This window comes from Sturnus vulgaris, chromosome 9 (assembly GCF_052056855.1).
Source record: "Sturnus vulgaris isolate bStuVul1 chromosome 9, bStuVul1.hap1, whole genome shotgun sequence".
NCBI lineage: Eukaryota > Metazoa > Chordata > Aves > Passeriformes > Sturnidae > Sturnus > Sturnus vulgaris.
The window spans coordinates 14,428,921-14,453,517 of record NC_142251.1 but is presented as its reverse complement, the minus strand read 5'-3'; the positions used below and the strand labels follow the sequence as shown (position 1 = coordinate 14,453,517).

Sequence of the window (24,597 nt, the reverse complement as noted above, 5' to 3'; positions counted from 1 at the left end):
ATATATCCATGGTTACCAAGTGGGGAGAAAAAAAAAAGACTACAGTTTAAGAATGGGTCCCAAGAACAACATTTTCTAGGGCACTACTAGAAAGTATCTTGTAAACGTATCACATTTTTGAGCAAAGATTTTTAGCAAATTCCAGTAGTTAATACAAAAACACAGATTAATCAGATTTTCCTCTTACAGTCAAAACCATTTACGAAGAAAAAATGTTTTCAGCACCTGCTGCAGATTCCCTCTAGTTAGGCTGTCTGCACCATTAAGATTCTGGCCAACTGGTCAGCACCCACTTCCCTTTCCATATCCCTGCCCCACATTTCCTCTTTGTAGAAGTTCAGTGACTTCAGGGGATAACAAAGGATAACAGACTATCATGCAGCCATCCCTGAGACGAGGCTTTATGGCGAGATTATTAGCAACAGTAAGGATAAATCTGCAGGTAGTTGATCTTATCTGCATATTGACCAATGAATTCCCTGTAAGCAGGGAGTAATACCACACACACTCATGCACAAATACCCCTTCCTTTTAAAAGTAACCTTTAAAAGTTTTACTAAACTAACTTCTTCATTATACTCCAAACAACTGCAGGGGCTGTTCACTGTATGCATTTAACAAATTACTCGAGAAGATAAACTATTTGTTGCTTTTTCTTTTTTCAAATATTTAATACAAGGCATAAAAATAATACTAGATGCACCAATCTTGGTCTATGTGCACTCATGTCTAAGTCCACTTCCCATAAACTACCTTGTCCCAGCCCTTGCATTATTGAAACGCCACCAAAATTCTCATATAGATACTCTGGGATCAGCAAGACATCTTCACAGCTGTCAGGGCAAATCAGCAAAATAGTCCTTCATCTCCTCACAAGATCTGAGCTCCTGACACATCGCTGCACTGACATACCTCCTGCAGAACATGCTTTCAATATTTACAGGAAAAGGTTGCCTGCAGTTACCAGCCAAGCAGGAGAACTTCATTTATACCCTTAAATAGCAGAGACTGGCTTCCTGAATGAGGAAGTATTATGTAAATAAACACATTTCACAATTCAACACATCGGGTGAATAACAAGTTTTTGTTTGTCTCAGGATTAAGGCAAGCAAAAAATAGCTAAGAATGTTCATTATCAATTCTGATAAAGAATGAGATTTTAGAGACAAACTGGTTAAATTCAGCACTTATTTGGCATAAAGGCATGCATAAAACTTGCACAGAACTAAACTGCAAAACCTGGAAAAAAAAAAAGCTAAAGAAATTAAACCATATTAATTCTTAATGGGCTGGGGTATCTGTCAACAGCTAAAAATTAATAAAGAAAAACACTAAAAATATTGTGCAAGTTACAAAACTGCCTGTAAGAACCTCCACAATTAAAGCTGGAAACTCCTGTGAACTTTGGCCTACAACAGCAGGACTAAAAGAAACTCTCAGAGCAACCAGCAACAAATATATAAACAATTTCAGATGTTAACTAAAAACAAGGGCAAAACCCAAATCCTTCTGGTAAAAAAATATACATAAGTAATGTAATGAGGACTAGAGTAAGTCAGAGTTCAAGATTACAACATAGAAAATACCCTTTCCTTTGAAAGAAACCTTGATTCTGTTAATCTCATTTTTTGCTTCTGCCCCCAAAAAACCACTGTGAGGGACTGTTTACTTTGTGGATGCATTTTAAGAATTATGTCAATGCAGCAACTTTTGTGTTGCCTTTTCCAAATATTTTGTACAAGAACTAGAACAAAACATGAACCCAAGTTAACACCCAAGAAATTGCCCTAGTTTGCTGTCAGAGGCTAACTGGTAACAGTGGGGAATTTTTGAAAAGAAGAAAGCATTAATCCCATGAGACACACATAGGAAGATGCATGGTTCTGGCACTCGCAAATTCCATGGCATCCTTCCATTTGTTACAATCCTTTGAGCAGCGGGAATGATCAGTTGCTGCTTGTTGTCCCTTGCTGTTAGAAATGTTCTCAGTGGACAAATCCAATGTATTTATACTACCTCCCTTCACCCTTCACTCCTTACCCATGCCTATGCTCCAGTGTGCACAAAACTGGACAATATTTCAGCAGAGCCCATGAGCACGGCTCACGCCCTTTCCAGGTACTGCTCCACCTGTCTCCATACTCATCTGGTAACTGGCTTTTGAGTGCAAATGTCTCTATCAGCAATTACCTCTATTTGCAGTATTGGAAAGTAGTAGCCCAATCATGTAATTAGTGAGTGACACTTCAGAATATTAAGCCTATTCTTAGTGAAACAGAAGATTTAGCAGACTATACCTTTCACCCCTGGGAGCTGGGGCTATTAGTTACTTGACCTTACGGTTTTATCTGTTCAAGCTGTTGAAAACAAAAGTCCAAGTCCAAAGAAATAGAAAAACAGCTTTTCCTTTGAGTCTTTCTAGAAAAAACAAACTAATCATGTAACCAGACCTTCTTTGGGGAGTGGAAAAAAAAGAAATAAAAGGGAAAAAAAATTAGCCACTTGTACTTGCAGTTGAAGAAAATACATAATTTTTTCATCAAGGTTTCGCTTGCATCTTGGCCAGCTTTCACAAGGAAAGCATCTGATTTTATCCGCTGACAGGGTGTAATGTAACACTGCTGCAGTGAAGCCAGCCACAAAAATGCATTGAAAAGCTTAAGTGGTTTAAATAGGGAAATGTTTACAGCAAAGACTTAATCTTGATGGAGCAGGAGATAGTCACCCCTCCCTTGTCGAAATTACACTCATTTCTAGGCATTTTTGATTGGGAATCAACACCTGTTAAAAGTTGTAGCTATTTATTTATATTTTTTAATGGAACCGCATGTCATGATGAATAAATTCTGCAGATGCAAATTGCAGAATAAAGCCCCAAGGGAAAGAAAAATTTCTCAACCCTAAAAGAACCACCACCCCCCAAAAAAACCCACACCACCAAACAAATAAAGAAACCAACGTAATTGTTGAGGTTACAAACAACTATAACCTCTTTCTCACCTAGCTTGGCTGAAATTTATGCCTTTATGACTCAACTATAAGAGAATATCCAAACAAAAATCACCCAAAACTCAGAATTCACAGTGCTGATTCCCACAAATCTCAATTCCTGTGGAGGCTATGACCTAACTGTAAGAGAAGAAGAGGAAAATGTGATGGAAAACCCAGCCTGGTAACAACTGGTGAAAGGTGGAGACTTTGTGACCCCAGGAGAGATCTCTCCACAGGCAGACGAGGCGGCCGCATGACATGGAGGAAATGCAGGGAGGCTGTCGCTTCCCCCACTTCCCCCAGAGGCTGAGCAGGGGCAGGTGGTGACAGGGATGTCGGGATGCCATTGTGTCCCTGCAGGGCAAGTGCAGGCTGGCTGTGGGCCTGGCTGGCCACACCGAGTCCCCACCAGGTCCATGCTGTGCTCCCACATGGCAGCATCCCCGCAGGGATGTGGGGAGCACACACCAGGGGCTGGGACACTCCTTTCAGGGACAGCCTGCATTTCGGCTCACTTAAACAGCCATGAATGATGCTGCACCACAGATCTCCATCATGTAGGTACAAAGTACTGAAACATTGCTGTAATAACTGTATCAGTTTTGACATTTGTACTTTGTACACCAAGGAAATGACAGCCACACTTTCCATTCTGGGGAAGATGACCTCAACACATTTGTATGAGATAAGTATAGACAAGCTGATATTAGATAAGGCAGTGGGATAACTCCTCCCAGTCTTTATCTCATGCCATGTACACAAGTAAAATCTTTGTAAAAATGGTCCTTTAAATTTGTAGTATTAAGCAAAACCACATAGATACACATGCACACAAACCCACACACATTATTAAATATTCTTTCTTTTCAAAAAATCTCTCTCTCAAGTCATTTTCCAAAGCTCCAGATTTTCTGTTTGAAACAAAAGGGCATCATTTCGGAAACTAGCACATTTGGGCTTTTTGCGAACAATTTTCAAAGGATATCTTTTTCTAAGAAAACAAATTTACAGAGTCTATATATTGAAAAAAACAACTTTCAGTAATATTACAAGTAAGAATATAGCACTTCATAACTCCATTATATTCAAAGTACCTTATTATAAGTAGTCACAGTGGTTTTGGAAAATAAATACCTGCCTGATAAGTTTACTAGATCTATTACAGTATCTCATTTCAAATGAGACTCCCCTCCCTTACTTCCATGAATGACCTCAACTATTCTGCCATCCCAGCATTTAGAAGACTAAAAATCATAGCAGAATAAGGTGGTTCAGATGAAAAACAACAAAAGCGTGTTTAGATTTTTTAGGTGATTACAATAATTTCAGAAGGCCTCTCTGATTTGTATCAATTCACAGAAAATAATTGAGTGACACAGAAAATTAGGTGAACAGACATGTATATATTAAATTACAAAACTATCCAAACCTGGTATTTCTAAAAGAAAGCTTTAAAATAAAATTCAAACCACTAAATACTAGTCATGCAAAGCACAATGTTTAATAAAAAACTGCAAATCTTTAACACGACTAATAATTTTACATAGAAACCCACAGCGAGTCGATTACAAAAACAAAGAAATCAGCAGTCGATGCAGCTCTGCAGACAAGAAAGGGAAACCTGGTAGATTTTCTCTGATTGTGAAGACGGAACAAAAAAATGTGTCAAAAGGGAATAGAAAAGACTTACCATTCATGCTGAAGAGCTAGTTTTCAGAAACATATTGCTCCAAATATTAATCCAACAGTTGATGAAATATGTTAATCTCTACCAAATCAGTGCTTCAATCCCTAAATACACTTACACACTAACCAGAAAGAGAGCACACAGAATCCAGAGAGCTGCTCTTCCTTATGAGCTCCTTGTGATGCAAAAAACTATGAAGCACAAGATACCAGTAGAATATCAAAATCAATATTCAGGACACGGGTATTTGGTTTTGCTCATTAACTACTACTGCTCTGACCAATGCTACCTATTCATGTCTAAAGCAACTCAAAATGGCAGGGGAAAAAAGCATGCAAACACCAGGAGGGTTTAAGATGTTCTCAATTATATCAAGCACTGGTTGTTTCCATGGCAACCTTAGACCAGAATTATCTGTTGACTTGTACCCAACTAGTAGTTATTCTAAAGCTTTAAGCAATTCATACAGTATGCTCTGTACATTATTTCGTATTTCATACGCATTTTTTTCTCTCTACACACATATATACAAGTAACTATTCAGATAAATCTCTATAAATCATTCCACTGTATTTGGACGTACACTGGTACTATTTTGAACCAGAGACCAAATGATATTCTTTTGACTGTTCATCATCCATCCACTTGCAATTTAGGGACTTATGAATATGGCAGATGCCACTAGTGGTGACTCTCCTGACCATTTCAGTTATCCAAGTTGTTGATATTCTTATGCAGATTTGGAAAACACTTTAATCGGTTCAAGAACATAAGACACTGATCTTACTGTCTCTACATTCAAAAGCAAGCAGCCTCATTCTCCTTTCCTTTTGCATTTCAATTTCTCCAAGAGCAACAAGCAACTAAGAAAACAAAGCAGTAGGTTGCATATAGTTGCAAGTGGTCAGAGTCAGACTTCCAAACAAAGAATGAAATGCATGGTTCTCATGTCTCCCATCATGTCCCCTTCACCCCTGGGCAGTGCAGCAAAACTGACCTGGTTACCAGTCCAGGCTGTACCATCACATGTGTGCTCAGTCAGCTTTTTGAAACAGATTTCAAGGCCTGTGGTGCCCTTAGTCACCTCTGCCCTACTGGACTCCGAGGATATTACAAAACACATTAATTTTATGCATTAACTAAGTATCCAAGGCAAGCTGGAGAAACTGTATGCTTTATATATATCAAAATAAAGCAAAGATGTTAAGTTTCAAACTCAACTACTGAAAATCCCCTAAAGCCACAGACCACACAGCAATTTACTCAAACTACAACACTGACAACAGCGACTGACAACCCAAAGTCGACTCAAACGAGCAGCAGCTCCTTCCCCTTCAGCAAATCCAGAGCTTCAGCAGAAACTGCTTGTAAAAATAAAAGAAACAGACCTGCTATTGTATTTCATTACAGCAGCAGATCTAAATACCTTAACTTCCTTTTCAAATGGATTCTACCTGAAGCCTGAAACAACAAAAATTCTGAGAAGTCACTTCTCAATTTTTTTCAGAATTAGAATGTTTTTGCCTTGAACATCAAGAGTAATTCATGCTATCTAAGTAGCTTCACCTAAAACTTTACACTAACGTTTCTAAGTTGCAGTGAAATTGGAAGAATAGTTGAGAATATTCAAATATCCTTCCAAGACAAACACCAGCATGTTTCTAAATCACTGCTTATTCATTAAATTTTCTGTGAAATTAATCTACAAGCTGAATTCAGTGACTCTAGGCAATTCTATGACATTGCACTCTTGGATATAAAAGAACCCCCACAACAAAACAAAATGACCCACAAACAAGCCAACCAACCAAAATGAAATTAACAAAAAACCCTGAGCACCTTGTTTCTCTTTCATGTTTTACTAACTATTTTCACAGATGATGTATTTTTCTGAAGATCTAATTAGGAGTCAGGAGTAGACCAAAATACTTCCTCCACTGTACTCCTTCTCTATCACTCTGGCTACAGTGGTAGCAAAATGAGAACCTTTAAATGTGGACTCAGTTCATAGGTACCTCTAGTAATTTGTATTATTATTTTTTAAAAATAATCTAGTGATTGAAAATAGACTTTCAAGATAAAGATTCAGAACTTCATCCTAAAACCAAAGCTACATAGTCACCCACCATTCAGTTACCAGCTCAGCAACTTTAGCTCAGAAAACTGCATGCAACTGCTCTTCTTAATTACGACTTAAAATAGCATTCACGGAACAGCCATTTTCACCATGTTTATCAAGAGACACGACAGTCCATTTCCTCATCAAACATGTCACACAGGGAAGCCTGCCTTACGAAGGGAGGGGAAAAGTAGAGACTTGTACACAAACAGGTCACAATTTGTGAGTGTCAGTAGGTCATTACTATTATTTTCTTCATGTTATATAAACAAAAATGCTTCAGTGTTATTTTCTTCAAATAGCTATTTACATAAAAAAGAGCTTCTACATCAACACAAGTATGCCCCTATTTTTACCAAGCTGAAAATATTCTGGAGAAGTGAAAGCTCAGAATTTATGCACTTTCATCATTTATATTCCCAACAAATCGAGTCAATTCTTTCCTGTCTCATTTGGGAGACCTAGATTTAATCTATTTTAGATCACTGCATTAACACCTTTTTGTTTCCATGTTTACTGCTTATCCTCTGAGAATAGATTCACTCCTTACTCATATAATATATTAAATTTCAAGTAGGAAGTATAAATACTGATTTTCTTCATGGTAACACTGTGATGCTAAGCATTTCCAACATGGCCTATCTTCAACTGAAATAATTGTGCTATCTCAAATCCATCAATGAATCTGAAATTTGGAACAAAATTATCATAAATTACCATATTGTAACATTTTAAAACGAGTATTTAATGAGAGACAAGAATTGCTTTGCAAAATACTACACAGCTTTAAAATTAAAAAGAAAATCAAATGTCAATTTACTTAGATTGTGAATTTTTTGAAATCTCTTATTACTCAAAATACAACCATGACAACTTTTAATCCATACAAATAAAACTGTAAACTGTTCGCTAATTAAGAAATTAAAGCTAATCAGCATTCCCACACTAAGTTAATACGTAATAGTTAAAATCAAACGCAATTTTATATTGTTTACCACTATATATATTTCTGATGTATATATCCCTTAAAGTAAAACTATGAATGATGAAAATCCCTTTAATTAGAATTTTAATCTGCATAGCAATGTCTGCCTATTTAAAAGTTTAAACATTCTAGTCTTTAGTTGGAGTCTTCTATTTCTGCTGAACTCACTAATTTAATTTGAAAATGAAATAAGTCGTTTAGCAATAAGAACAAGGGTGGGGGCTTGCCAAAACAAGTCAACTGCACTTTGAAAGAAAAAGGAACGTAGGATAAATTCTCCTGCAAGCCACCAGTCCATGAACCAGCCCCCATCTCCCCCTGTCTGATGCAATATGCTCTTCTTCCCATTAACACCTTTAGGTAACGAATTATAAAACTGCCCCAGAACGTATCACACTCAGTGTTCACACTTCATTCACGAGGCAAACTGAAGAGCGAATACCTATGAAAGAAACAAACCCCTCCCCACACTTACTTGTTTCGTCCCACTGGACAGTGAACTCAGAGCACTGTTGGCTCTCATTTTCCAGAGGCGCTTTCTGCTCATGTGCACCATTCTTGGAGTGCCTATGGAAGAGGCGATTAGCGAACCCTTCCAGTATCTGCAGCGCCGTGGCTGTCCCCGTGCCCTGGTTACAAGGGACCTCCTTGTGCCCTGCCATCTACACACACCAGCAACTCTCACAGAAGCAACAGAGAAAACATCTAGAGGGAGCTGGACAACTCAGCGCCACTAAGAGATATGCATGTGTCGAGCTTCCTGCCCGCAGTGTTTGCTAACCACGACTCTTCTACTTCCTGTTAAGGAAAGCTCTATGATGTACTGGTTTATACAGTGAAAAGACTTTTCATGTAAGTTGAAAAGTGTTTTGTTTTTTAAAAAAACAAGCAAGCAATAATTTCTCTAGAATGCGTTCTCATAGCTTTTAAATGCATTAGACTTCATATTTAAGTATGCATTTTACATACAACCTGTTCAGAAGTAAAGATCAGAAAGTAGATAGGCTTTTTTTTTTTTTACCACAACCACACGTGAAAAAAACCAAAAGTAACTATTCTGCAGTTCCTCCCCTGTTATTCAGATGGAGTACTACATCATCACAGCAAACATAACCAGCTGGAATCTAATAATTAGTAATCTCATGCTTTCAACTAAACAACTTCCTAAGCAAGGAAGTTACTGGCAAACACTATTGAATAAACTTATTTTATTACTGGAGGAAAAAAAGTATTATTTTCCTCACTTGTGGATAAAATCAGTTAAGAAGTTGAATTCTGTTGCACATTTAAACACAACTGCATTACACTTTTTCAAACTGGGTTCTACTCATTCTGCAATTGAACCAAATGCATTTAACTTTTTGCTGGTAAGATTTCATTCTTTGACAAGAAATCTTAGTATTTTCAACTGTGGTGTAAGTCTAGAAAGTGTAACTTTTAATGACACATAATACAAGGAAAATAAACTGAAAGCTGTATTTAACATTATAATTATTTGCAAATTATTTAATTTTGCATGCCTACAAGGGTAATATCAAATATTAGTTTTTGTGAAAACAGAAACACATACATTTCTGCACACCTACAATGTGGCTTCTTAAAACTTTAGGCTATTCTTAAGAAAGATTGAAATATCTTTTCCACAATCTGTCTCCTGTCTTACAGTCAACACGTGTTAAAGACATACCTCTCATTTTTCACCACCATACTTCTCACTGCATAGTTTTCAAATGTCAGCAGATACCCACCCTTGGACATTATATAACCATTTCATAACAGCCCTGTGCCTCAGGAAAAAACCCTCATGCTGACAAACTGCCCATGACAATGATAGAACAATAAAAATGCCAACAGACAGATTTTACAAATTTGGCTACATTCTTCCTCATGGGCACTGCTACACTTGTGATTGGTCTCAGCCAGCACAATCCATTACATTTCTAGACTCTACACAAAACCCAGAAATGCCCTGTGCTTACAGGCTCCAGATTCTCTGGAAATGTAACTTCTTTCTCCAGCCCCTGTTCAAACTTTGGAACCAACTGACTAAATGCCTACATTTTGCACAGCCATCTGCTAATTTGGGTGAGCATCAGTAATCTGGGTAGTGACCAAACTGCTCTTCCATCAAGATGTGGTGCTGCAACCTTCCCTTGATGCCACCTCATGCCTTCCAGCTTTTCACCTGCTCGGTTCCAAGAACAATTATGACATCCACAACATCCCATTGGTTCAAGGCTCTGCTGCCAGAAACAAGAGGTAGGTAGTGAAGATCATGAGAATCTGTTTGCCTTACCAGGGGTCACAAATAGGCACAGGGGATATACTACATGCCATGTATAACCAAACACTTTAAAACAGAGTAAGGCCACGCACCTCCCGCACAACAATATAAAAAATATTTTGGACAACATCAAGATGCTTATTCCCTGCATGGTAATCTTTCTGGAGCTGAAGAGCCTCTCTGGAACTGTACAGATGTGCTCCCCCTGTAGCTCACCGCAAATCTTCGGGCATTGAGGGAATCTTTCCAAGACACTCATATTCTCTCTAACCTTAGCTGTTTTCTCTGGTAAAGAAAGCTACCTGCTCTGATGGTGTGCTTTACTGTCTCTCTGCTCTCCCATGGTTCTGAGCCTTCACACTACTGTTGTCTTATCTTTCACACAGGTCTTCAGTTAAATCATTCTGTTTCCCTGATCTGAAAGACAGTAATTTACAAAATTCACATTACATAAGTTACAGTCTGCCAGCCATGCCAAGTCCGTGGAGAGATGTGGAAACTGCCACAGAGCAACTCTGCCCACCAAAATTCAGAGCAGCTAGTGCACCCAAATGTCTAACCTGGACACTTGAGGCAGGGGCCAAAAATAAGCATCATAATTACTTGTACTTTGACATCACAGAAGTAAGTGGTTTAAGAGAAAACATGTTACCAAAAAGGAATTCTTAGAAGAAATCCTAAGAGAAAACCTGAATTTGCCAGAACTTTATAAACTAGAGCCAGTGTATATGGTATAGAGAAGTTCTGCACACATAAAACATGAAAGTGCTGGCCACATTTTCACAGGCATTAATACACTTTGCTAATCTAGGAAATTCTTGGCATTGATTGGCATTGTTCAATGACAATACAAAAAACTACCACACAAATCCACATCCAACATGGCATTCAATGTCTTCAAATGAAGTCCATGATTTTTAAGGTGGAAGTTCCTATTTCCTTTTACTTAATCTTTCATCCTATTGAAACACTGATCTTCCAATTAATTATTACATCAAGTAAAGTATATGCTATATAGGAAGAACAGAACGCAAGAAAGAATTTGAAGTTTCTGTTCTGTAAGAGATAATGAAATTCCAATTTCTTGCAGCCAAAGTCAACACTGAAAATTTAACTGAGAAGTTAATTTCCTTTAGACAGAAATTTTATTTTTGCTATTTTCTGACCATCAAATCATGGCAAAATTTTAAAACGCATTCAAAAACTCAGAGCAGTTAAGACATTCAGCTCTGAATTTGAACACTACATGTGCAAATTCCAGTATTTTGGTAAACAGTTCAGTAAAAACTCTCCCACAATTTTACAAAAAGCAACATCATGATGATAGCCAAGGACAAGGGCTAACACAGCAGTCCTCTAAGCTGATAAAAGCAACAAAGCCATTTATACTTTTCCTGATGGCCAACCTATAACCTTGGGCAGATTTCCCAGGGGCTGATGTCCTGTGGCATGTTACAACTCACAGCACTATAACCCAGCCACACACCTTCCAGCTCCCTGCTGAAAAACAATCTACCAGGTAGCTACATGGAGAATTTATTTTTAATAATATCTGTTAAAACAATATTTCTCAATTTCTAAGAAGAAACTCTACCCTACCAGTCAAGCCTTAAAAATGAAGGATTAAGAAAGAGAGAACACTCCTCTCCTCAAAGGACCCAGATGGTTGAGTAACAGCATGTTACCATGTGCTGTAACTTTACTTGGAAATCGTTTTAAATATTTTTAAAGGATAATGTGTGCATTTTTCTATATTCAGGCAAAGCAAGACTGTACAAATAACACCATTCTCTAGTGTTTAATAAAGGTTAACCCTGAAAATCTTTCAATCGAGAGTTTTAAAGACAATTAAATCTATTCCTTGACAGGACCTAAAAAAATAGGTTTATGATACAGAATAAATTTCAGATCACCTTCAGCTAAATAAAATTTAGGTTTTAATCCAAAATCTTTAAACAGCATTTTTCTGGTTTCACAATCTATTTCTCTAAATAAATATATATTTTCTATCTTACTTTAAATATCAAACGTATTATTTTAAATTGAAATATTTCTTTTTTTCCACAAGAGGCCTGTATCTGTATTAAAGAGACATACTGCAACATTTTCGCTGTATTTTTTTTTGTAATCAATGAAAAAATAACTTAAACAAACCTTATAAGTTACTAGTAAAGAACTTTCTTTTCCTAGAGGTTAAAGGAAGTTTATTTATTTGCTTTAAAAATTGATGACTTGATGAAACACATTTTCTCCTTTATGCACCAGTTATTCAAGAATGAAAGATGAAAATCTAACTTCAGCATTTATTATTTATTACAAAAGGAATGAGCAATTACTTGATACAAAGTGTTAGTGAGAGAGCCTCCATTTTTAAGAGCTTGGGGATCTTGCCAAATTTTGCTGGTCTCTTATCGACCAATAAAGTATTTGTAAGTTGAAAGACACAGCAAACACATTTCATAAAAACAGAACAATTTAAGGGTCTAATTTTGAATTAGCAAATACAAGTTTATAAGCATTTAATCACCCTCAAATTTTTTACACTGTATATATATACTAAAAACCTAGAGTGTCTGTGCTAAAAGCCTTAGGCAATATGTGTGTTATTTTTCTAGTTATTATATGAACCTTGAGAGAAACGAATATAAAATAAAGTATACAGATAGCCCTTTTGTAATTTAAAAACTCCCCTACATTTTCATTCCAAATTATGTAATTGAACACAATCCATTTTGAGTCTTGCCAGGCATGCATATTTCAGAAGGAATTATGGGTAGAAAGACCGAAAAAGGCTCTTGAAAAAGCAGATGTGTTTTTGATTTTCACTGTACATCCAGCACTATTCCACTGGGCTGCATTTCTTCTTAAACACACGGAAGGAGGAGCACTATTTGCTCACAGCTTACAGCTTTAATGGCTCTCCATTTTGAAACAACGCTTTTTCAAAACGAACATAAAGAAAATAAACACAATCAGTAACTTCATTGTTTAATGAAACACAAGCAAACAAACCCATACAGTTTTAGTGTGCCTCTATGTGTACATTTTTTGTAACAAGGTTAACCCTTCCTAGAGAGTCCCTCCGAGAGCTGCACTGAGGCTGGGACTGCAGCACTGCTATAAATAGGACTGCCAGGAGGAAGTTGTTGCTATGGAAACACTGGTCATATTTCTATTTTGGCTCCATAGGTCTCTACTGGCATCTACTGTACACCAGTTTAACTGCAGCACACATTGAATACCTTTGGCTCTCATCGGGAAGCATTCATTTAATCGCACGTGGTCAAACAGCATCATTTACTTGTTAACCATGATGATACAAAACAAAAAAAATAAGTAAGAACTTGGAGGAAAAAAGAAAGAAAAACATCAAATTCAGCATCTGATTTTTCATATGTAAGTTACAAGTTCTTACTCTTCCATCAGTTTTCTTGTCAAAATTTGACAAACTAATCATCTAAGATGCTGTAATTTTCTGTGGACACATACCATGGCAGCAGACCAAGTTTCCTCATTTCTCCCAACACATTATCTGGTCTTTTGGAAATCAAATGCATTGTAGTCACAGTCCCAAATCTAGCACTGACAAGAAGGGGACAGAGAATTCTCTCAGTACAAAAGGCAAATCTTCAACAAAACTGTCCAGTTTGCCAAAGACAACTGGATTTCCCTCCTCAGACATCACCTGGCTTGTCTCATAGCCTCCTTCAAGGTGCTGTGCTCACTGATACTTGCCAGTACAACAGCTCAGACCACAAGATCAACAGTGGCCAAATGCAAATAAAAATTGCACAATTGCTCCATAATAAAACAAAGGTTAGTCAGGACTATCTTTGAAACAGCTGCTTTCACATAAGTAGAAGAGACCTGAAAGTACTGTGAAATCTCTTAGTGTCCATGCCCTTCCAAATCACACACTGCACAAATAACCCTCTATAGTTACTTACTAGCACAATTTAAGATATGTGACAGCCAATCAGAAGTTTTGTACAAACTCTGTTATTTTGCAGCAAAAAAGAAAGTACCCATGTAAATGGCTTTTGTTATGTAGTCTGTCAGGAGAGTAAGCTGTTTGTGCTTTTGAACCAATGAGGTCTAGGAAAAACATATTAAAAACATATTAAAATATAAACATATTAAAATTAAAATCCAAGGTTAAATTTTTGCTCAGTTGCTCTGCCTCTCTGAAAAACCTAACAGCAAATAAAGATCTTGGTCCACCTAATTTACATCAAACTAATTACTACTGTTTATTAATACTGAGCATTAATGGGTTATTGATCCAAAACGAGAAAGACGAAATTCTTGAATTAGGAGGACCATGCAGACATTTTGCTCAGTATCTGACTGGGCTTAAGAAGAAGCTCCCTGCTTCCATTCTGGCCGTTCTCCATCAGAACAAGGATGCTGAAGATGTGGCTCTCACAGGAACCATAAAGGCTCCTACAGGTGCAAAGCTGCTGTGGAGAGGATCTTGGGTACAGGAAGTTTCGGGTAGAGGAGCTCTACTTTTTCTAAAATCTACACGTTTGGTCTATCTTTCCTACTTAGCTAAAGGAACTTGTAAGGAACTGTCCCATATGAGGCACACTTGGTTTGAAAACCCCTTCCTAGGACACATTATGCATTATGTGTCCTGAATCAGAGTGCTACACATAACAAATTATTATTAGCCCTGAGAGACCTGGAGTCATATTTACAGGTAATTTTTGACACAGGCTAATGGGAGGAAGTAAGAGAAAAGATGGCAGTAAAATGGTCACCTAAACTGAAGTCTTGCAGGCAAAAATTATTCTCTATATTAGCAGCTACACTTCACTATCGTATCTGTACTGTACAGTAAAAGACCAGAATGCTAAATACCAGAGTAACCAGAGACATTTTAGTAACACTTTCAGGAAGGCAATCTGCATTTTAAATCACCAGCACACTTCTGAGGGGAAAAAATAACACAAATCAAATTACTTCACCTTGAGCTAAATATTTTAAATTCATGCCTTTGTTTTCCTCCAAAACTGGAGTGTTCCTCAATTATATGACATTTAGATTCAACCAGAAAAATATCCAAATAAGAAAGAAAGCAAACCCAAACTAATTCTATTGGAAGGGATAGTGCTTTTTCATAGACTGAAGGAGTACAGAGTGCAAATTAGAATACAGTAGTGGCTTTCATATAGTACAGTCTGAAGTCTAAAACATTTGGCCATGTGCTGCAGAGACGTGCTCACCACTACACAGCCCCTGTATTCCAGCAGCAGGCTGCCCTAGAGGGTCCTGGTCCCTCCACTCCTACCAGCCTGCTCAGCTTCAGACACCCCACAAAACAGAGGAACAAGTGAAGCACTCACTGTCCCCCACAGCAGCTGGAGTGGAACATGGGTATGAAACCCTGAAAAGCAGAGAGGATGCTGCTGGCCACAGGACAAGGGGCTGCAGAATGTGTAAGAGGGCATTTTGGAGTTTGCCCAACACACTTTGTGCTAAGTAAGTGGAATCTCAACTACAGGAACTACGGAGGCATCAAAAGCACAACTCAGAAAACAAGATTTCTCTGTATATGAAAGCTAATTACATCGTGTTTACAAAGTATATGTTAGTGTGCACTGAAATGGAGTAACAAATGCCATCTGCTGGTTTAAGACCAAACAAAGCGTGAGGTACAAAACCCGTAAGAGTTAACAGAAAATTTTAGAAGTACTCAGTCATTCAGCTGTAACGTGTCGTATAAACACAATTGAATATCTCAGATATTTTAGAGGGGAAATAACTCACACACCAGCCTTCTAATTACTGGCTATTTTTCTTAGTAAGGCAGCAACAAAAGTTCACAGATTGTACTTTTTCCCCTATTTACAATAGGTTTTAATTTAAAAATTCTAATTTATATCGAGTTTATTTCACATAAGGTGAATTTATTTATTATTAGTCTGAATATATTCATAAATAGTATTCACACTTGGCTATAACAGAAATAATTTAGCAAGTTAAAAAGATTAAACATTTGTCTTTGTCTATTTATGAAATGCCTAGTAAACAACAGGCACTTTGCTTCTTAGTCCACATTACCTTGTGGCATTCCCAACTTTTACTTTACAACAAACGCCAAAACAACTAAAGCTTGGACAGGTAGAAAAGATACCTTTCCCTCTTCCATTTAAAAAGAATGAGATACAACTATATTTAATTTGTTTTAATGTTCGTTTAAAAGCATAGGAGAGCAGAAAGAAACACAAGAAGATTAAATGCATAGTGTTTCTTTTCTTCTTCTTTGTGGATAAAATACACCAATATTTGTAATTCTCTGAACAAAGTCAAACAATTCACATGGCATGCCAGCTCCACATGCAATATGAATGTCAGCAAATATATAATTTCTTAGTACTGTATCCTCAACCTTTCAATTGTATTTTCCCTTTCAAAGCAGCATGATCAAAGATCTTTTTTTAAAAAAGATCAAAGGAAGCTAGTGATTCCTTCACTAGCTTATAGATAAGTTACAAGCTGTGCTGAACATAACATTTTTTTCTTATTTTTAGTGCAAAATGAGTGCTTGATAATACATAACATTTTTATTCTGAGAAGTTTAACAATTCCACATTGTGTTTAAAAAGCAAATATTTTCTAAGAAACAGGTTTTTGTTATGCTGGCTAGTTGTAATAAAGCTCACTCCATTAGATTTCACAAAGAATAAACTTTTTAACAGTAACAGTATTTAAATTAAATAAAGAAATAATTTTGAAGTAAGTGTAATATAAACTTTTAACAGACAGGTAAACCACAGTAAATCATCTTGAAGTTACTTTTTAATTAGATATAAAAGAACATCCATTAGTTATAATTCTATTTACCTTTAATTTTCTCTAAAGAAAAATAAGAGAGTAATTAAAAGTGTATTCTGAAAATCACTGCACACTATGATACCCTCCTGAACAAGGATACTGTGACTCTTCTGTACCACCTCGTGTTTCAGAACACACCTCCACTGCAGACTGCACACAGGGAGAGCAGATCATTTGCCAGACTTCACCACCAAGGGCCTTCCTGATAACATCTGGGAATATTATCCTTCATCTGGCAGTGGTCACATCATAGGATAGGCCATCCTAATCATGACTACTCCAAAATAAAGAAAATGTTTTGAGTATTCCTGTTTTGAATGGGTAAAGTCTATCTCATGATAGCCTCATACAGGACCTTCTTATTTCCGGGAAATAAAAATCTCTCTAATTTAGCAGAGCTGGAAGACATCTCTTGAGTTTTTATCTTAGTTTACTTGAACCATTTGAGAAAAAATGCTAAAAAGTTTGTAACTAGCCAGAGGCTTCATTTCTTCCTCCTGGAAGAACAAACATGTTTCACTGTGAGCCAGTCTCAGATGCTCATAGCTCTTCCTAACAAGCTCAATACAGAATTGTTATTTCTGGGAGTCACATGGCATGTGGGAAGGTTCTGGTTTTCTTCCAATTCCTCTCAAGTTAAAATCTGCCCAAGAAAACTGCCAACTGCCAAAATGAGGTAACAGTTGCACTACACTGGGCAATTTTTCTAAACTTATTTCCACTATAACATCCACCTTCCTCCACTCTAGGGAGGGTGGGTGGAAGGAAACACATGGCATCCCATTTAAGTGAAGTATCAAAATAATGAACTAAGTAATTGCAGTAACTGAGCCCTCTCCTCACCTTTCTAATATAATTTAAAAAAAGCCTAATACTTAAACTACAAGAAATAAAAGCCTAAATTAATACTTTTCTGAAGAGAAAATGAGTGCTTACCTATTATTAGGTAACATGACATTTGCATTCCTTTGTCTCTGTAAAGTTGACACTTTCAGAAGAAAATATCAGCTTATCAGCCAAATAAGGCAAAGTATTATTGCAATTTTTGAAAACATCGCTGATACATGATTTTAATGTAAAGTTGTGCAAGGCTAACAATGCATTTATGCACTGCTGGAAAACTTGCAGCCTCATGGCCATTCATGTCGAAACACCAAGTTTATCTTCCTTCCTTGCTCTAAGGAAATACAAGTACATATAGACTCACTCTAAGAAACAGGAAAGAAAAGCTGATATTCTTTTGTTCTACTTAAAGCCACCAGCTCAAGGAATATAAATAAGAAAAACATACTTTCAGAAGAATTGCAAACAAAACCATAACTAACAATCCTGGTAACAAAAGGCTTGCAGTCACCTAGAATAGGTGTGAAAATAGAAGGGCAGCAAACTCAGAATGAACTTTTAACTCTTCTCCTTTTCTACAAGGACAAATTCTTCTCAACACTATTAAAAATGCAATTCATGTCTCTAGGCAAATATTTTAATTCTTAACATCATATATGAACACCATGACACGAATATATATATTACACAGCATTTTGAAAACCTTTTCCTCCTCCCTCTCATTTGGACAGTTTTTGTTGAAATTATTTGTTTCACTCCCTTAAAGGAGTAAACACACATCTAGAGATTCAATTACCAGACACACAACTGGACTCAGCCACCTGCAAGACAAGAGGTCACTTACTAATGCTCTGTGCTGTGGAGGCTGAGCTCAGATGTTCTCTCTGCCTTTCTTCACAGAATTCTTTTGCAAATAGCCCTTTGATATAATTTTGTTCCACATATTATACATTAAAGTATTTTTCAGTTCAGCCTGACTGCTCAATATGCCAAAATTTCTAATCATACATTCCATCTGTTCTCATTAATTTATGTAGTCTAAAAATAATTGGTAGCCTGAAATTCAACAGAAAACTCAGCCATACACATGGAAACAATTTCAAATAAAATTGACTGTTTTTTGTTTAAATTAAAAATAAGACTTATTTTGATGTTTCATGCTTAAATTGGCATCCTTGGGTTCAAACACTGCGGTTTATTTTTTTTTGCCTCAGACAAGAAGATGGATTAACATCACACTTTTGACAGTAAACAACATTAATTGGGTGACATATTAAAAATTAAGAGAATTATTAGTACACATAAAAAAAGACACATTTGATAAAGTCTGATTTTTTGTCCTAAGTCAAATAAACCCCAAATTAAGGTCTCCTAAGAAAACATATTGAGTGAAATAGTCTTTTCAAGACATATTTACACCAGCAATTTTAATTATTGCTAAACCAGGTTGAAATATGAAAGATAAAGGAAATTAGGCTTGCTTCTTTGCTTACAAGTAATTAGTGATCCATTAAAACACAGCTTAAAATTAAAACCTTCTTTTCTCTGCCAGTAAGTGTCCACTTCAGGAACAATGATGACACAACTACATAACAATATTATAATACGCCATAATGTCACCAACACTTGGTCAAAAATTAGAATTTCGCAACAGAAATGGGGGGAGAAAAGGCAAAAAAAAAAGCAGAGGAAGGGCTAACAGGCAAAGAATTGAGAACTGATGCAAGACTGCATTAGGGAGCTGGCACAAGACAGAGGTAAAACTGAAACAAGCAGCTAAGGAAGGACAGAGTGAGGGCTCTGCATCTGAAACCACAACACTGAGTGAAGGCAAAACCTGAGCTTGAGGGTAAAACAAAAAGCAAGAAAAGGCATCTTCACCAGTAGTCTCAAACAGTCAGAAGAGTTTTATTCTCTCATGTTATTAAAGAGTTGTACAATGCAAACTTCCAAGAATGTAGTGCAGGCAGAATTTTTCTAGATAAAAAAGTCTGTACATGGAGAAGAAAATAGCCTAACCCATTGCTGCCCCAATTTTTCAGCCATTTAAATTTAAAGGACAACACTCCATGTCTCTATACAACTTCACCCTGAATTCTGTTTTAGACATTCATTTTAGAAGGTCAAAGGCCAAAAACTGATTTAACACAATCTTATTATCTCAACTCTTTTCAGTTCTCAAACTGAAATGAAACCTTAATTTAGCTACTGACTGCCAACTGGGCGTAAAAGAAAGATGAAACACCCACTTCTTTAATATTCTTCAGTATTTTAGCAACTTAGGACTTGGCTATGACTGACTTCGGAAATTAATACCAAACTACAGATACAGTTTGGGCATGCTAAGAAAATGAACTCCTCAAACACTAATGTTTCCTAGACTTTGTGTTGCTATCCTTCATTTTTATCTGATGTTGCTACAGATACTGATTAAGTCATTTAAGCTGTATAACTTAGTGACTGTAGCATCATTAATATGTTGATGTCTTCATACGAAATTTAAAAAGGATCTTGGGGTGCTATTTCTTCAGCCAGAGCCAAAACCGCAACATGAAAAGCAGAAAAGCACTTCTGCTCCTTGGCTCACAGGCTAAGCAATCAAAACATCCAAAGTTTATCACGGATTGCATTTGTCAGTGTTTGTCCCTTGGATCCCAAATTATGATGCAGCTCAGACTGAAAAAATAATTAACATTCCTCTATGACGTATTGTTAAATACTGGTATCTATGGTGCTGCTTGTCATTGGTATTTTTGTCTTTGTAACTCTCAGACTGAATTACTGCAAGTGGCAATTACACACATTTCTGCTCAAAAGCCCAACTACAATCACTGCACAACACCACTGCATGCTCTGACAGAGCCATGGAACCAAGAGATGAGTAACATTTTACCTGCTCTCCTAAGGCTCATCTGTTGCATTCTACAGCTGCCTTCAACCTAGAAATGACTAAAATTCTTTACTGCCTTGGCGACTCTCTCTTTATCCATTTTCATGACTGTGATGATTTGGTGAGATGAGATCCTGATAGAAAAGTCCTAACATTTAACTTGGACCACGTGCAGTGGGGAAAAAGAGATCCCAATTGGCCATTACAAAATAAATATTAACCTAAACATAATTTTTGAGCCACGACTCCATGACTGCAGAGTAAGAAAGTTAGAGTGTTTGCTTTTCAATAGTTGACATATTTTTAATACGAGACTTACTTTTAATAGGAGATTAATAAGTTCTGAAAAGCCTGTCACTTACAAGGAAACAAACGTTTTTTCTTTGGTGTTGAATATAAGTTCACGGAGAAAATATACTCAAAACAAAATACCATTAATATGATTCTGAGCTCATGACCTCCAGTATGAATTTCATTTTCTCTTGTAATATATGAACATTTTCAGGACTGAAATGAAGAAGATGAAGTTTCCCCAGCTTGCTCACTTTGAAGAAGAATTTACACAATTCACCTGACTTTATTCCAGGGTTTTTAAATTAATAAACATAAAAGCTTGAAACTTGGCCAGAAAGACGAACGGTTATTCCAGGACCCCATTAGGAGGCAGTTCACCCAGGAACACATGGGAAACCTGCTCTGCAATAGAAGCCAAAAGTTTGCAAAGTACTTTCCCAGAGTCCATTTAGGTTTAAAAATAGAAATGTAGTATTATGATACAGCAGTCACATGTGGTACATTTGATCTATTTTGAGCTAAAATTAATAAGCACTTTGAGAACGTGAAGTAAAGTGATATACTAATTGCCATAAAATAAGGTATAGTTTTCTCTCTGTAACAGACTGCCAATTGAAATATGTATGACTGGCAAAAAATGAAGATACACGATATTTTAAGCTACTAGAAGTGTTACTACGAGCCTAGGGTACTGATAAGAAGTTACTTCACTGTATCACTGTATGCCTAGGTCTTCTAAAGAGTTAATTGTTAAATAAATATTTGCAGTTATTTGCCAGTTTACAGATGAAAGGTGCTTAATAGTGCCAACTAATTTTAAAAGCTAATTATTCTCCCAAAAGCTACACTTTCCCTAACAAATTCAGAAATGGTTAAAAGCAATAGCACTGTTAAGCCTGATTGCATTGCCTCTGCCTTGTTTTTCTGGAACATCACAAATGAGAAGTAAGGATTTAGACAATCATATGACTCCCAAGTTTAACAGCCCAGATTTTCAGTGCATCAAGCCTAAGTAGGAAGGTCAACAAATACTGCAGTTTGACCTCGGATAAGAGCTGAATAGATCTACAAACAATTTTCAGACCATGATACCAGAGCATGACACATTTCTGTTATTTGTACAAAACACTGATGGGTGGGCTTCTAATTAGATTTTTAGAAGTATTTCTGAGTTTATTAAAAAGAACTCCCTAAGAGTTCCAGACAGCAAAAGCTTATCACAGTACCTATTCCCCACTTAGGATCTCAAATTGTCTTTCTTAAACTTGATATAATATTTATACAATCTTCACAATCTTCACAAAGTTTTAAATAAATTCCTCTAACTTGAACATAAAAATATGCAAGCTACAAGCTACGTCACTGAAAAAGCTACCATATTACCTCTTAGCTTTATTGTACATTCTAAAAATAATAATCAGGAATTCAAGTGACACTGGATAAAGTCATCTAAACAGCTATCAAACTATTATCATACTAATTATGAATATTTGTGAATAAAGACAATAATTAACTAGTAAAATTTACTGTCTTTTCATGGGAAGACATTTACAAATCATACTGCATAAACAAATACTTGTCTACATAATTCAAACAGAAAACTGTATTTTAAAGACATGATTTATATTTCACATTTTGGCATTCAAAGACATTAAAAAAGCCAGAATTAGTATTCTTTTAATAACCTCTGCATGGCCCTTGTTTACACATACTTTGTAACAACAGATATAGGCCTGTATTCGTTTTTCCACAGACAGGTACTTCCTGCAGAACAATGTATGGAACTATCCTGGCACTCACTCAGGATCAGGTAGTAAAGGAAATGTATTGGTTGAGCTCCTTTGGAAAGATCTACAGAACTCTGCAAGCAGGATGAAGTAGCCTTTAACAGCATCAGGACAAACTGCTGCCAAAGGCTACTAAATGCGATCCTTGAAGAGCAGACACTATCCTTGTTCTCTGACAAGTTCCTTAAACCAGATGATTTTCAGCTGCAGGTACTGCTCCTTTTTTATCCCCACAATAATGAAATGGTATTGGGGTGCTTATTTCACAAAGAAGAAATAAAAACTATTAGAACAGGAAGAAAATAAGCAGGGAGGAAAATGAGGCTTTATTTTATTCTGTACCACTGTACTGCTTAACTTTTAGTAACAAATCAAATAGCTTTCATATAGAACTTCAACAGAAAATGGTTTAAAGAAATGTGTGCATGCACTATTGTAAAATCTCTAATTTGAACAAAACCATAATAGAGACATAAATATAATCTGTCTGAAACAGATCTAGGTGGAAAGACAGCTTGGGAAAAAGGTGTAATGAAAAAACAGAGAGGGGCTGTGAATGTATGTTAATTACATCTGAAAGTTCTATAGGACTCAGAAGAAGTATACATAGAAATGAGGGAAACAAGTTCAATTCCTTAATAAAATCCTTCCCCTCGCCATCATGAGACTGATTTCGATTTGCCTGAGCAAGGAATCCTTCAATGGTTATAAGAGCTATATAAGCATAAAAGCACATTTTAGGATTACTCTTTATTTTGGACAATAGAGGCCTGGAATAGTTTCAGCAGGTTTTTTTAAAGCTTATAAATTTACACAAGAATTACAAACTTTCTTAGCAGCAAGAGAGCATCAGTTCTGCAAAATAAAGTGTCACACTTTAAGTCTGGTGGTGTGTAATCACAAACTCTGAGAAGCTGTTTCTACAGAGAAAGCATACACTGATTTTTAACTGCCCAAGAAAGGAAAATTATGTATCACCTGAAAAGTCACATCTCGGCCTGTTGATATAAACACTAAACCATAAAATGAAGGCAAAGAACTAGGTGATACAGCAAAAGAACCTTTGGACAGTACATATCATTACACCTCTGCCAGTCAAGAAAAAAAACAACCAAACCCCTGCTCCTCACACAAATGCACATTGTTACCTACTTGACCTGAGCAGCTTCCTTGTTTCCACCATCCACCCATCACATGAACAGAAATAAGTAAAATGCTGCTCTCTGCAGATTATCTTGATTCAACCCTGGGTGTTTATAAAGAATGTAAAATATTCTACCTATACAAATAAACAAATGTGAGAAGTCCATAACAACGCTTCTTTAGCCATGCTCAGTCAAAAAATGCCTGGCTGTGTTTTTCACGGGCTGTCTTCCACTATTTGTTCAAACTCCCTCTGGGGCATTCTTGCTGGGTCTTTGACTCCCCCCACAAATAACACACACTCATCTTCCCAATGATATACAGGTTCTCCTTTCTGAAGTATTCCACTGGTGACCTGCTCGTTTTTTTTTATTTTGAAAACATCCATTTGGCTGGTTTGAGTTTTGGTGGACTTTTTGGTTTATTTGCCAAGAACAGGAAAGTTGCATTTCCAGCCCTCATTTTCAGTAGAAATCTATCCAGCCCATAATATCACAAATGTGATAATAAAAATGGACAGCATAAGAAGTGTTTGAATAATTCTACTCTTACCAAGCAAAGTAAGATACAGAAAATGACACTGAAATAATGTAACCTTTACTTCTAAGCAAAGCAAATTTAACTAATATTGAGCAGTTAAAAATATTAAAATGCATAGTTTTTAGTCTGCAATAGTCATCATTGTTTACTATTTAAAACAACATAATTATCCTGTAATATGTGATAAAAATATA

The 24,597-nt window shown here is 36.4% G+C and overlaps 1 protein-coding gene across 3 annotated transcripts in view; it reads right to left on the bottom strand.

Annotated features, from left to right (window-relative positions):
• Window positions 1-24,597, bottom strand: part of PRKACB (protein kinase cAMP-activated catalytic subunit beta) — a 65,737-nt gene that overhangs the window by 25,340 nt on the left and 15,800 nt on the right. The window contains exon 1 of one of the 3 annotated variants that reach the window (XM_014883455.2): window positions 8,258-8,484. The exons of 1 other annotated variant lie outside the window; for it this stretch is intronic. In XM_014883455.2, the coding sequence (XP_014738941.1) occupies window positions 8,258-8,444 (187 nt within the window). In that variant the 5' untranslated portion in view covers window positions 8,445-8,484. Of the gene's footprint in view, window positions 1-4,681; window positions 4,810-8,257; window positions 8,485-24,597 lie in introns of those variants that run through there. One more of the 3 variants, XM_088169895.1, reaches the window with a different exon arrangement.